The sequence below is a fragment of the Phyllobates terribilis genome, unplaced genomic scaffold, assembly GCF_046119375.1.
Source record: "Phyllobates terribilis strain yellow unplaced genomic scaffold, ASM4611937v1 Scaffold_12__6_contigs__length_324123572, whole genome shotgun sequence".
Lineage (NCBI taxonomy): Eukaryota > Metazoa > Chordata > Amphibia > Anura > Dendrobatidae > Phyllobates > Phyllobates terribilis.
Window position 1 is genome coordinate 279925693 of NW_027362772.1, and position 15602 is coordinate 279941294.

A 15602-nucleotide genomic window follows, 5' to 3' on the forward strand; every position below is an offset into this window, starting at 1 on the left:
AGTCTTATTCCCATGCATTAATTGCCTAATAATCAGTCTTATTCCCATGCATTAATTGCATAATAATCATTTTTTCTTGTTGCAAGTGAATAAGACAGTATGTTTCTCTATTGCACTTGCTTGTAAATAGAATAGTAAATATTTGTAAATAGAGTATTGCAGACAGGAGAACCTTATAATTCAGCTTTTCTAGTGACATCTGGAATTGGCACAGACAGTGCAGCACTTTATGCATAGACCTTGTGTTGCCTGCATTGAAGTTGCTGCATTGTATAGTGATGGAGAGTATCTCCTACTCTGATACAGAAGAATCTGCAGACAGGGGCAGAGGCAGGGCTTAGTACTCTCTCCTCCCCCATTAAAACTGCAGAGATGAGAAGTCAGCAGTAGTGTATCTGCACATGGGAAGCAGTCCAGGGATAGAGAGAGGAGGACAGGAGAGAAGAGGGGAGAAGGTGGGGGGAACCACAGACACCCTACACTGTACTGACACAGGCAGGTAAGTGGGCAACCTGCTGGGCCACCTGAGGGCATGCAGTTTGCAAATGTATTATGCACATTAGTGTGAGGTTGGAGGGTTTATATATTTTTTTATAGCACTTTGCACTTATTTATGTGGCTTAATAAGGTTTTAAGACACTGGTATGTGACTCCAGCCTTTGCCACTTTGGACTGGTGCTGCTTTATCCCTTATAGAGGACATGAAGGCTATTCATTTTATTACACACTCTTCTTATTTTCTCCAGGTTGATCATCACGGCTCTTCCTTGGCATTTCGTTTGTCAACTTCTTTACTCCCCTGATAGAAAATGCCCGTGGGACCCCCGTGGGAAAGAGAATTATTCCCCTATATACGTCAGTCATGGCTCGTTGTGACCCTGGGTAAGTGGCATGGTTGCTTTTAATAATATGAATAGTTTGCTACATTATTGTACTGCTTAGCAACATTGTCCACCCAGGATTATAGGAAAGTTACTTTGTGGATTATATGTTGCCAGGTGAACATGAACTCTTCATGTATCTAAAGTGTATCCAAATTGTATAGTCAGGGACTGCAGGGGGACTGCAGGAATTAGATACTACAGGAGGGTGTGGTGTGTGTTACTGGGATATAACGCAGGTCTGACATTTTTATGCCCGGTTTGCAATATTCTGTGCAAATCTGGGACATTTTAAGAGTGAAAAAAAAAAACACAAAGTGAGCAGATTATTTGTGCCAATGAGTCAGCAGTAAGATCCAAAAGCTAAAGGCTGAGTCAGCAACAGGCCAATTTAGTCACTAGTCGTAGGGGTCCGTTACCTGCTGACTGTCTCCAGCACCGTACCTCCCTACATTTGGGAGATGCAAATCCTTCTGTTTGGTGCATTGAGGTCTGTCAGTTGCACAAAACATTTTTAGGTGAAAATGTATTCAGATCCCATAAATAAACTATTACGTGGCCTTTCAGACTGATATATTATACCCCAAAGGGGCCAGTACCTTAACATGTAGCAGCTTGTTGGTTATATAAAAATTGACCTTGGGCTATTTCTCCAATCCTGGGAAATTTGGTGCTAAGGAGAGGACTATTCATTAAAATAATGATCAAAGTTTAAATCCCACAAACAAAAAAAACTTTTTTTTACTAATTTGTTTTGGCCATGGTAAAAATAAAATCTGCTGGTACTCAACCTTCCTGGGTCCGGTGCTGTGTCTTTACCGCTGCTCCGGTGATTGTCACGTAAACAGCTGTAGCTAATCTCATTGCTGGGTAGTAGGTGAGCCAGTGATTGGCTGCAGCGCTCTTAATGTGATGTCACCACTGCAGCCTGTACACTAGGGAGATGCATCGTTTGGCATGAGCTGATATTATTTTTGCCATGTCCACAACTAACTAGTGAAAAAAAAAAAGATGAAAGGGGACGACCCTATTAACAATGAGTTGTCAGTGTATGGTTATGTTCAAACGTTGCATTTTTGCTGCATTTTTTTCTGCAGGTAAAACCTGCTCTCTTGGCAGTAAAGAACCTGCTTACAGAAATCAGGTTTTGATGAGCTTTTGCTGCATTTTTTGTTGCGGATTGGTCAGGTACATTTGTCTCTTGTCTGTCTGTCTGGCCCTTTTCTGTCTGTGTCCACCAGTGCCGTGGACCACCAGTAAAGTAAGGATTGGTCTTTGCTATGTAATGTTATGCTAATTGTCACCATGTTATGTTATGCATATGCACATGTGCTGATTAATCACATTTTATTGCAGACACTGCATCTTTCATATGCACTCATTATTTAGTGCATGTGTGGTGATTTTAAGGTTGTTATACATGTATAGACTCTTGGCCAAGCGAGCGGGGTCACAGGTCATATTTGTAGGTGCAGTAGTGCTCTACTACAAAGGCTCCATTGTACTGGTGGGGCCAAGACTTATAAGTGTTAAGTGCTCACTAGGTGAGGTAGATCCTCTAACCCCATGGACTGGGTGGGTACATGGGCCATGGTTGTCGGTGCAGCAGATGGGTCAGGTATACAGGACACAGATAGCAGACAGGAGACCGTTAGAAGATGTACTGAAAGCCGCAGGTGGAAAGGAGATGTCCTGAAAGCCGCAAGTGGACAGGAGATGTCCTGGAAGCCGCAAGTGGACAGGAGATGTCCTGGAAGCCACAGGCGGACACGTAGCAGAGGTCCTGGAAGACCGAAGACAGGTAGATGAAGTACTGGAAGCCGCAGGCAGACCAGAGACGTCCGGGAGACCACAGACTAGTGGCAGAGGTAGTGAAAATCATAGACAGACATGTAACTGAGAGACTGGAAGCTGCTGTCAGAATTCCAGTTGTCCTTTTACAGTTTGACCACTAGTGGCTGCTATTGTGCACCTTAATAATTGTGCTGCAATCCCACTCCGTACCACTGAAGGCTTCTGTTGTGTTCTGCAATTGCCCTTTACTAAGATGGCAGATTCTGAACCTGTGGGATTCATCTTGTTTCCTGTTTGGGTCTACATAAAGCCGCATGGATCTCTGACTTATTGCTTGAGTATTGTGTCTAGCTGTTAGCCTAGGTTCCAGTCTCCAAGCTCCTGAACATTCTTACCCTGACTGTTTTCACCTATCTACGAATTGTTTCCTCCAACTCCTTTTGCTAACTACAAAAACTTCTACTACCGCTTGCTGTTCCTGCTCTTGCTCCTTCGGCCACTGATTTCCATCAGTATTACGCTAGTATAGCAACAGCCGCAGGCAGCCAGGAGATGTCCTGGGGACCGCGGACAGGGAACTCTGCAGAGACAACCTAAAAGTCTTAATACCAAGACACGTGTGTCTCAGATGCCTTATATCGGTCTAGGAAGCAGAATCAGCATGAGAAAATAATCGCAGATCTGAGCTTTGAGGTATACCAATGGACCGATATAAAACATCGCATAGCACTCGGCCGTGTTATACGTGACTGTGTGCTTCATACAGTCTGATCAGAATTTTAAACCCTTATGTTCACTTTTGTCCATTTTTGCCTGGCGGCATTAGATCAATGTATGATTTTTGGATGCGCGCTCCATGTCTTTTTCTGCAGCATTGGTATATTGCAAAGAAACAATGCTATTTGTGGTTGTGAATTAATAGACTCTCATTCATTAACATTGGACATCTGGTGGGTAAGGTAAAATACTACCGCAAAATGCAGTGCAAATGCTCCGCTGCACACTACCTATGGAATTCCTCCCAGTTATATACAGAAAAAATGGAAAAAGCTGAATGCAGTTTAATCTCATCCTCATCTGCTAAAGAAAGAGTATATCCATTCTTCATCTACCTCTATGTTATTAACTCTATGATGTTTTTCTTCTTATCAATATATATGAATTTTACATGTATAGTAATGACCGTTGGTGACTTATGCTGCTCAGTCTAGTCCAGTGTCCATAGAGTTCGTCGTATTTTCTATATATCTGTGTTCTCTGATGTCTAATGTCATCCAACACAGTCTGTCTGAAGAAGGAAGAAATGTAGAGAATGGGATTCCCGTGGTACAGATTAGTCAGAAATATAAGGCACAGTCCTCCCTGATTTCATTAGACACCTATGCATACATAAATCATCATTGTGTATGACTTTGTGTCATTGCATCTTATCTACAATTTATTGACTGATGTATTTTTAGAATTAACAGTTATAAAGGGCATGTGGTATTTAGCTACTTGGCTGCATTGTATCACCGATCTCTGGTGAGCAGATCCGTCATGCAGTATCCATAGAAATCTATGAGCCCATGGTGTCCCTCCATTTACCTCCAATTTCATACAGGAGCCCTGCTCCCCTAGAAGAGTTGCACCTCACGGATGAACCATTTGTTGACATATGGATCGGCTATTACTCTGTAATCAAGATCTGTAAGGACTATGTGCTGCTGTATAAGTTCTGGGTGCTCATTTTTAAAGTTCATCTCAATGAGCTTATGAAATAATAAACAATGATTTACTAAGAATGAACGTTAGGGAAAAATTGACACAAGCGATACATGCTGGGAAATTATGTGAAAGGAAGTTCTGGTACCTATTATGCTGACAGAATACTGATAAAGATGAACTGTCAATGCAAAAAAAGTGGAAAATCAGGATAGTTCTTGGACATATTGGACTGATATGTGCACCCATAGGACAGCATGCCATGAGTGAATGTTAGGGGAAAAATTGACACAAGCAATACATGTTGGGAAATTATGTGAAAGGAAGTTCTGGTACCTATTATACTGGCAGAATACTGATAAAGATGAACTGCCAATGCAAAAAAAGTGGAAAATCAGGATAGTTCTTGGACATATTGGACTGATATGTGCACCCATAGGACAGCATGCCATGAGTGAATGTTAGGGAAAAAATTGACACAAGCAATACATGCTGGGAAATTATGTGAAAGGAAGTTCTGGTACCTATTATACTGGCAGAATACTGATAAAGATGAACTGCCAATGCAAAAAAAATGGAAAATCAGGATAGTTATTGGACTGATGTGTGCACCCATGGGACAGGGTGCCCATGCTTTTTTTATGGGAAAAGTACTCTTACTAAGTTTTATTGGTGGTCCTTTCTGACTTTTTGACTTCCATGAAATAGTGCATCAGCTTTCCGACAGCTGGCGTGAATTATGCATGCGATTGTGGAAGAGCAAAGAGGTTTTATATATGATGCTCACTGAACGGCAGCTTATAAGTTATGTATATCTGTCATTTTTTGCATGGCGTTCTGTGGTGGAAGGAATAGGAGATGGTAAATAATATGGTGGGACTTTCAAGGACAAAAATAAACCCCCTTCCGGTAGAAGCAGTATCCTTGAGACGGACTGAATGTTGTGCACAAGGTGACGCGACTCGTGCTACTATATATCAAAGGGAATTAGAAACTGTAAACATTGGCTTGCTAAAAGGAATATCAAAGGGATTTGGATACAAGAAGCCGGTCCTTGAATAACATTGAGCAAGAATTTTAATTGAGGGTCAGTCCTTCCATACCGTACCGTGCCCAAAGAGAGCTGTGATTGATGGGTAAAGCTTGGGTTTCGGTTGGAGATGGGATTTTCTTTTTTTGCAATTTTAGATAGCAGAGAGAATACTCCGCATAACAGGGATGTGAGCGAAGGGTCAGCAAAAGAAGAAAGCGGGGGGCGACGGGCTAGATTGGTGCCTAATTTCTGAAATGTTAAATGAAAGTATAAAAGAATACAACTTAAGCTTCCCTTATGGAAGTGGAGACAAGGGAACTTATCCTGTTACATTCATTGCTCTGTATCAAAAGCAAAGACCAAGATCTATCCGAATAGTAGCCGTGCATGCAAGTGGATATAATGAAAAATACAATTTTATTAAAGCTTCAATGCAAAGCACAAGGAAACATATAAATGGTCAAAACCACCATTGTGATAGACATAAAAATCAAACTGGATCACAAGTGGCCAAAAGTTCCCCCTACTTCCTGTAACCAAAGGTCCCTGGCCAATGCAAAAACTATATATAAGAAGCACATGGTATAAAGTGTAGTGCAACAAAGTATATTGATGTGTTAAATCTGATACATCCAAACAAGGAATAATCTAAAACCCAACATCGAGCATTATAGGAATAAATAACATAGTAGATCACTGAGACCATAGGGAAAGTCGGGGGGGGTCTGTATGTCCCCATTTTTATTGCCACGTCACACAAGGTTACCTTGAGGAAGTCACACATGGCGATAAACAATTCTCAAAGCATTTACCTGTTATTTCATGTTACTTTTCAGAATAAGCTGTTGTGTGGGAACAGGAGGGATCACACTATTTCTGGCCATTATATGACTTGTATCCTGCATTTTTCCCCTCTACAGTTGGAGACCAGCTGCTTTGATGTCTGAAAAAATAAATAAAAAAATTCCTACTTTCCTGAGCAGAAACAGCATAGTGGACATTATATACCATTACTGAGCATGGTAGCTGTGAATCCAGCTCTGGGGTATACCTATGTATCTCTCCTCCCCTCTCCAAAGACTTCAATGAGCAGCTGTAATCTGATCTATCATTAAGCTAGCAATACCCATTGCTGTGATCAAGGTAGATTTTAGCAGTAATTTAGAGTGAATGATAAGTTCAGACGGCAGGGGGTTGAAGTAGAAGTGGATCATCAGTGGATAAAGAAGCAGATCTCTCTGATAATAGATATTTATGAGTTTCTTATATTTTATTTTACTATTGATTTGCGCGAAGGTTGTGAACATTTAACGTTTTGGGCAGTAGGGTGGCTCAGTGGTTAGCACAGGGGTCCTGGGTTTTAATCGTACCACAGGCAACATCTGCATGGAGTTTGAGGCTATGTGCCCACGATGCAGAAATGCTGCATATTTTTTCCGCTTCTCCCTGGCAGGAAAAACGCATGCGGATTGTACATGCGGATTGTACATGCGGATTGTACATGCGTTTTTCCTGCCAGGGACATGCGGATGTGAAGCGTTCTTCACTTGCATTTCCACATGCGGGTTGACAAGCGCTTTCCAAGCGATTTTAGCATCACTTGGAAAGTGCTTGACAACTTGGTCACACTATATAAATCCATGCAACCGGCATGGATTTATATAGTGTGACCAAATAATAGTAAAAAAAGAATAAGAATGGTAAAAAATAAAAAATAAAGATTATATTTACCTTCCGATGTCCTCTCGGTGTTTTCTCCCCTCCGTCTGGTCTGCTGTATGGGTCGCGGTGTTGTGAAGGACCTGCGGTGATGTCATTGAGTCATGTGTCAGGTCACATGACTCAATGACGTCATGGCAGGTCCTTCACAACACCGCGACCCATACAGCAGACCAGACGGAGGGGAGAAAACACCGAGAGGACATCGGAAGGTAAATATAATCTTTATTTTTTATTTTAAATTCTTACAGTTTCTATGGTACCCAGGTCTGGAGGAGAGTCTCCTCTTCTCCAGACCCGGGTACCATCCGCACATTGAACCGTGTGATATCCGCTTGTGCAGATCCAGTGATGCTGATGTCACGCGGTCCAATGCAAGTCAATGGCGGCAATTACGCTGCGTGTCCGCAAAATTAATGGACATGCTGCGTATTTTTCCACAATGATAATCCGCAGCGGAAATTTCCGCAGCATGTACACAGAACATGCGGATTATCATTGGGGACCATGGGGCACGTATTACCAAGCGTTTTTTAAGCGTTTTCCCTGCGGAAATTCCACAGCAAACTCTGCACATTTGTGTGGATTTCTTATGGGTACACCAGTTTCCTCTCAAGCTCTACATATATAGTAAAATATTAATTGGTTACTTATATAACTTTAATCTTGACTTTGGGCAAAATATTTGGATTTTATAAGAGATTCTATCTTGCAGTATCTCAATAAAAATAACCTCATGATCCAACATTTACATGGGTTTTTGAGGGATTAGTCTTGTCAAACTAATCTGATCAGCTTCTATGAGGAGATAAGTTCGAAACTCGACCAGGATAAGGACCTGGATGTTGACTATCAGGACTCTTCAAAGGCATTTGATATGGTGTTATCTAAAAACACATAAAATGAGAACAATGGAACCATGGAAAAATATGTATAACTGTGTGAACAACTGATTCAGAGATAGGAAACAAAGAATGGTTATTAATGGGACACACTCGGATTGAGTCACAGTTAACAATGGGGTACCACAGGGATCAGTATTGGGCCTTCTTCTTATTAATATATTTATTAACAATTGTAGATGGCATATAGAGTAGAATGTCAATATATGTAGATGATACTGTGTTCTTCAAGGTAATCAACACAGAGGAGGCTAAATTAATATTACACAGTAATTTATGTAAACTGAAGGCTTAGGCTGAGAAATGTCAATTTAATGTACAGTTGTGGTCAAAAGTTTACATACCCCTGCAGAATTTTTGCTTTCTTGGCTTTGTTTCAGAGAATATGAATGATAACAAAAAAAAAATTTCTCCACTCATGGTTATTGGTTGCCTGAAGCCATTTATTGTCAAACTACTGTGTTTTCTCTTTTTAAATCTTAATGACAACCAAAAACATCCAAACATCCAAATGACCCTGATCAAAAGTTCACATACCCTGGTGATTTTGGCCTGATAACATGCACAAAATTTAATACAAATGGGTTTGAATGGCTACTAAAGGTAACATCCTCACCTGTGACCTGTTTGCTTGTAATCAGTGTGTGTGCATAAAAGCTGAGTGAGTTTCTGGGATCCAGACAGACTCTTGCATCTTTTATCCAGCCACTGACGTTTCTGGATTGTGAGTCATGGGAAAAGCTAAAGAATTGTCAACGGATCTACGAGAAAAGGTATCCAAGAACTGATAATGCCAGTCAGCAGCGTTCAAACTGTGATTAACAAATGGAAACTCAGAGGCTCTGTAAAAACCAAACCACGGTCAGGTGGACCAACAAATATTTCGGCCACAACTGCCAGGAAAATTGTTCGGGATGCAAAGAAAAACTCACCAATAACATCAGCTGAAATTCAGGACTCTCTGAAAACTAGCGGTGTGGCTGTTTCAAGATGCACAATACTGCCCAAATGCCACAAAGTATCTCGCCTACAATACGCCAAACATCACAGAGACAAGCCTCAAAACTTCTGGAAAAAGGTAATTTGGAGTGATGAGACCAAAATTGAACTTTTTGGCCTCAACCAAAAACATTACATTTGGAGAGAGGTCGACAAGGCCTATGATGAAAGGAACAGCATTCCTACAGTAAAGCATGGAGGTGGATCGCTTATATTGTGGGGATGTGTGAGCTACGAAGGCACAGGAAACATGGTAAAAATTGAAGGAAATATGAATGCAGCACGTTATCAGCAAATACTGGAGGCAAATTGTACTGAACAGCCCGGAAGCTGCTCATGTGACGTACTTGGACGTTCCAACATGAAAACGATCCAAAATACAAGGCCAAGTCGAACTGTCATTGGCTACAGCAGAACAAAGGGAAGGTTCTGGAGTGGCCATCTCAGTCTCCTGACCTCAATATCATTGAGCCACTCTGGGGAGATCTCAAGCGTGCAGTTCATGCTAGACAGCCCAGGAATTTACAGGAACTGGAGGCTTTTTGCCAAGAAGAATGGGCAGCTTTACCATCTGAGAAAATAAAGAGCCTCATCCACAACTACCACAAAAGACTTCAAGCTGTAATTGATGTTAGAGTGGGTGTAACGGGTCTGGGAGGCGGAACCTCTGAGCTACTATACAAGGGGGCGGCCCTTGTAAGGGAGCGGGTGGCAGTCTCTGGATGAACGGACAGGGAGATACGGCAAGTGATCAGGGCAGTCTCTGGGTAAAGGGTAGGTACGACCTGTGATGGCAGAGCCTCCGGGTAGGCTAGCAGGCAGATGGTAGATGTGTGCTCCCAGGTGAGCAAGCGAGAGTCTCTGGAATAACAGGTGGTCACGGCACGTGACGGCGGAACCTCCGGGCTGGCAAGCAGGTAGGTAACGGAGAAGCGCTCCCAGGTGAGCGGGCAAGAGTCTCTGGAATAGCTGATGGTCACCGCACGTGACAACGGGACCTCCGGGCTGGCAAGCAGGCAGGTAACGGAGATGCGCTCCCAGGTGAGCGGGCAAGAGTCTCTGAGATAGCTGGTGGTCACAGCACGTGACAACGGAGCCTCCGGGCTGGCAAGCAGGCAGATAACGGAGAAGCGCTCCCAGGTGAGCGGGCAAGCTGGTCCATAGACAGACTGACCGGAGTAGTAAGGCAGACCGTCGGACCTCAGGCAAGCAGGCAGGTAGCTGATATGCGCTCCCAGGTGAGCGGGCAGGCTGGTCCTTTAGACAGACTGACAGGAGTAGTAAGGCAGACCGTCGGACCTCAGACTGGCAGACAGGTAACAAGTATTCAGGCAGGAATCAGGCAGGTAACTGGCAGGTAACTGGCAGGAAACTGGCAGGTAACTGGCAACGGGACCTGAGGGCTGAAGCACAGGTGAGACACAGGTGCAAACAACATTGCTCGGGCACCTCCATTTTGGAGGAGGTGCCTTATATATGATGAAGTCCTCCGGCCATTGGCCGGGGACTCTTTAGGGCGGCGCGCGCGGCCCCTTTAAGAGGAGGGGAGCGCGCGCGCGCGCGCCCTAAGCACAGGGGCCGGGAAGGAGCGCGCGCTGAGAGCAGAGCAGGAGGAGGACGCCGGGACGGAGCGCGCGCTGACAGCAGAGCGGGGGGAGGAAGCCGGGCACGGAGCAGAGCGGTGAGGGGAGCAGCGTCCCTGCCTAGCAGAGGGCAGGGACGCCGGCACTACAGTACCCCCCCCTTTAGGCCCCCCCTTTTTTAGGCCAGACAGAAATTTAGCTAGGATGAGAGGGGCATGGATGTTCTCCCGGGGCTCCCACGTTCTCTCCTCAGGACCAAACCCCTTCCAATCTACCAGAAAAAAGGTCTTTCCTCTTACCCTTTTGGTGGCAAGAATGTTCTCTACCTCAAACTCGTCCTCAGCAGAAACCGGAGCAGGAGGCGTACCTGTAGACTTGGAAAAAGAGTTAAGTACCACAGGTTTGAGGAGAGATACATGGAAGGAGTTAGGGATCCGTAAGTTGGCCGGGAGTTTCAATTTATAGGCCACCGGGTTGATCTGACTGATGACCTCCAGTGGGCCGATGAACCGAGGCCCTAACTTATAGGAAGGGATCTTGAGCCGGACATATTTGGACGAGAGCCAGACTTTATCCCCAGGGCGGAATTGAGGAGGGTCCAGACGTTTTTTGTCAGCGTGTCTTTTCATACGCTCGGATGACAGAAGGAGTGCGGACCGGGTACTCTCCCATATGGAGGAAAATTTGTTAACAAGAGATTCCGCAGCCGGATTGTCCGCCGAGGTGGAGACGGGAAACGGGATCCGAGGATGCTGACCGTAGACTACAAAAAACGGGGATTTGGAGGAAGACTCGCTCTCGTGATTGTTGTACGAGAATTCGGCCCATGGCAGGAGATCCACCCAGTCAGAATGGTGGGCATTAACGAAGTGCCGAAGGTAACTGGTCAGGTTCTGATTGATCCGTTCCACTTGACCATTAGACTGTGGGTGGTAAGCGGAGGAGAAGTCCAGGGTGACGTCCAGCAATTTACAAGTGGCTCTCCAGAAACGGGAAGTGAACTGTACCCCACGATCCGACACGATGTGACGGGGCAGGCCATGAAGACGGAAGATGTGGCGGATAAAGTCTTTAGCCAGCTCGGGTGCAGACGGAAGGCCTGGCAGTGGAATGAAGTGAGCCATCTTGGAGAAGCGGTCAGCGACCACCCAAATGACCGTACAACCGGCAGAGACGGGCAGATCAGTAATGAAGTCCATCGCTATATGCTGCCAGGGGGCAGCAGGTACTGGCAGAGGTAGGAGGCGGCCGGCCGGCAGGTGTCTCGGAACTTTGTTGCGGGCGCAGGACACACAGGCAGAAACAAAGTCTATTACATCCTTGTGCAGGTTAGGCCACCAGTAGTGCCGGGTAATAAACTGGAGGGTCTTTTTCTGACCGGCGTGGCCAGCTAGTTTAGACGAATGACCCCAGTGTAGGATCTTCTCCCGATCAGGTACTGGTACGAACGTCTTACCAGGAGGAAGACGATTTAGACTCACGGGAGCCACCTGCATTACTCTGGCGGGATCGATGATATGTTTCGGATCCTCCTCGAGATCAGACACCAGAAAGGATCGAGACAAGGCGTCCGCCTTGACGTTTTTGTCAGCCGGGCGAAAATGAAGGACAAAATCAAAACGAGCAAAAAACAAGGACCACCGGGCTTGGCGCGGGTTAAGTCTCTGGGCATGCTGGAGGTAAGCCAAGTTCTTGTGGTCAGTGTAAATTATTACCGGGTGAAGAGCCCCCTCGAGCAGGTAACGCCACTCCTCCAATGCCAGTTTGATGGCCAATAACTCTCGGTCTCCTATGGAATAGTTGCGCTCAGAGGAGGAGAAGAGTTTAGAGAAGAAGCCACAAGTTACCATCCTCCCGGAAGATGATTTTTGAGTAAGTACCGCTCCGGCTCCAGAGGAGGAGGCGTCAACTTCCAGGAAGAACTGCTTGTTGCCATCTGGGCGATGCAGCACCGGGGCGGAAGAGAAGGCCTGTTTAAGGGAAAGAAAGGCCTCCTCTGCTTCGGGTGGCCACTCTTTGGGATTAGTACCTTTACGGGTGAGCGCAGAAATTGGGGCCGTCCGGGAAGAGAAGTGTGGTATGAAGAGGCGGTAGTAGTTGGCGAAGCCCAGGAATCGCTGAATGGCCTTCAACCCCTCCGGTCGGGGCCATTTCTCGATGGCAGACAGTTTCTCAGGATCCATTTGTAGGCCGGTCTGAGAGATAATGTAGCCCAGAAACGGAAGCGAGGTCTGCTCAAAGAGGCACTTCTCAAATTTAGCGTAGAGATGGTTCTGCCTTAGCCTGAGCAGGACCTGACGAACGTCCCTCCGGTGAGTCTGGAGATCCGGAGAGAAGACCAAGATGTCGTCCAGGTACACCACTACGCAGGAGTAGAGAAGGTCCCGGAAGATGTCATTGACCAACTCTTGAAAGACGGCAGGAGCGTTACAGAGACCAAAGGGCATTACCAGGTATTCATAGTGGCCGTCCCGGGTGTTGAATGCCGTCTTCCATTCATCCCCCTGACGAATACGAACCAGGTTGTACGCCCCACGAAGGTCCAGTTTGGTGAAGATCCTAGCCCCCCTCAGACGATCAAATAATTCTGGAATGAGCGGAAGGGGGTACTTATTCTTCACCGTGATCAGGTTTAGGCCTCTATAGTCAATACAGGGACGGAGAGAGCCGTCCTTCTTTTTGACGAAAAAGAAGCCTGCTCCCGCCGGGGAGGTAGATTTCCGGATGAATCCTCTGGCCAGATTCTCCTCAATATATTCGGACATTGACCGGGTCTCAGCAGCGGATAAAGGATAGATACGCCCACGGGGAGGAGTAGTACCGGGTAGCAGATCGATGGGACAGTCGTATGGTCTATGTGGTGGTAATGTCTCTGCCTCCTTTTTATTAAAGACATCTGCATAAGACCAATAAGGAATCGGAAGTCCAGGTAGATTAGCTGGGGTAGGAGAGGGACGGACGGGATGGACGGGAACCAGGCAGGTTTTATGACAGTCTTGTCCCCAGCGAAGGACCTCTCCGGTTTGCCAGTCTAGCACGGGTGCATGTCTCTGGAGCCAGGGCAGACCTAACAAGAGGGCGTGAGAGAGTCCAGGTAGAACATGAAAGGAGATACTTTCAGAATGCAGCATTCCCACCTGCAGGGTAATGGATTCGGTGATGAGTTGAATGGGGCGAGGTAAGAGGCCCCCATCCACGGCAGCGACAGACAAGGGTACAGCCAGAGGTTTGGTGGGGATGCGGTATTTCTCAACCAGGGACTGTGAAATAAGGTTCCCGGCTGCTCCAGAGTCAAGTTGGGCTAGTTCGAAATAACGGTTCTCCCCGTAGATGATCGAAACTGACAACAGCAGGGATGGAGAGGATTTATTCTTGTCTAGGTGGACCTCTCTGAGCGAACCTAGACACAGGCGTTTCCCGACCTCTCCGGGCAGGCACGGATCCGGTGCTCCTTACTGCCACAGTAGAAGCAGCTCCCCTCGGCACGGCGTGAGTCCTGACGGGTTTTGACCATCTTGGTCTGGTCGACCTGCATAGGCTCAGGAGAGTGTACCTGGGGAGAGATGGAGGGAATGACGGGTTTCTGGAAAGTAGGAGCTAAACGTGGAATCCTTCTCTCACGGGTGACCTCTTTGGCACGCTCCTGGAACCGTAGGTCAATCCGGGTGGCAAGAGTTATTAAGTCATCGAGAGTGGTAGGAATGTCCCGACCGGCAAGTTCATCTTTAATACGGCCGGACAGACCCTCCCAGAAGACGGAAACCAGAGCGTCGTTATCCCAGGCCAGCTCCGAGGCAAGGGTACGGAACCGTATGGCATATTGGCCCACGGTGAGACTCCCCTGACGGAGGCGTAGCAACGATGATGCAGATGAGGTCTTCCGTCCGGGTTCGTCGAAGACTTTCCGGAAAGCCGTGAGAAAAGCAGGCAAGTTGGACACCAGGGGGTCTCCTCTCTCCCATAGAGGATTCAGCCAGGCCAGGGCCTCCCCGGTGAGATGGGACATGATGAAGGCAATTTTGGCCCGGTCGGAGTTAAACTGGTAGGACAAAAGTTCAAAATGCAGGGTGCACTGATTTAAGAAGCCCCGAGCCTGGACGGGGTCGCCTCCGAAGCGAGGAGGTGCAGAAAGCCGGGGTCCGGGGTAGGATACCATAGTATTAGTGGGCAGCGGAGCTGCCGGATTGCAAGATATGGCACTGGCGGAGGTTGTTGGTGGATCAGACAGAGTGTTCAGGCGAGTATTAACATTCCGCAGGTGACCCAGGATGGCCTCCTGTTGGGACCTCTGACGGGACAGTTCAAGACAGAGGTCCGAGAGCGAGGGAGCTTGGGTGCCACCGGGTTCCATGGCCCGAGCAAACTGTAACGGGTCTGGGAGGCGGAACCTCTGAGCTACTATACAAGGGGGCGGCCCTTGTAAGGGAGCGGGTGGCAGTCTCTGGATGAACGGACAGGGAGATACGGCAAGTGATCAGGGCAGTCTCTGGGTAAAGGGTAGGTACGACCTGTGATGGCAGAGCCTCCGGGTAGGCTAGCAGGCAGATGGTAGATGTGTGCTCCCAGGTGAGCAAGCGAGAGTCTCTGGAATAACAGGTGGTCACGGCACGTGACGGCGGAACCTCCGGGCTGGCAAGCAGGTAGGTAACGGAGAAGCGCTCCCAGGTGAGCGGGCAAGAGTCTCTGGAATAGCTGATGGTCACCGCACGTGACAACGGGACCTCCGGGCTGGCAAGCAGGCAGGTAACGGAGATGCGCTCCCAGGTGAGCGGGCAAGAGTCTCTGAGATAGCTGGTGGTCACAGCACGTGACAACGGAGCCTCCGGGCTGGCAAGCAGGCAGATAACGGAGAAGCGCTCCCAGGTGAGCGGGCAAGCTGGTCCATAGACAGACTGACCGGAGTAGTAAGGCAGACCGTCGGACCTCAGGCAAGCAGGCAGGTAGCTGATATGCGCTCCCAGGTGAGCGGGCAGGCTGGTCCTTTAGA

The 15602-nt window shown here is 47.0% G+C and overlaps 1 protein-coding gene across 1 annotated transcript in view; it reads left to right on the plus strand.

The window, feature by feature from the left end:
• Window positions 1-332: 332 nt before the first annotated feature.
• Window positions 333-15602, plus strand: part of SCN4B (sodium voltage-gated channel beta subunit 4) — a 61518-nt gene continuing 46248 nt past the window's right edge. Inside the window, exons 1-2 of the mRNA XM_073657056.1 lie at window positions 333-499; window positions 747-882. Of these exons, the coding sequence (XP_073513157.1) occupies window positions 810-882 (73 nt within the window). The 5' untranslated portion in view covers window positions 333-499; window positions 747-809. The remainder of the gene's footprint in view (window positions 500-746; window positions 883-15602) is intronic.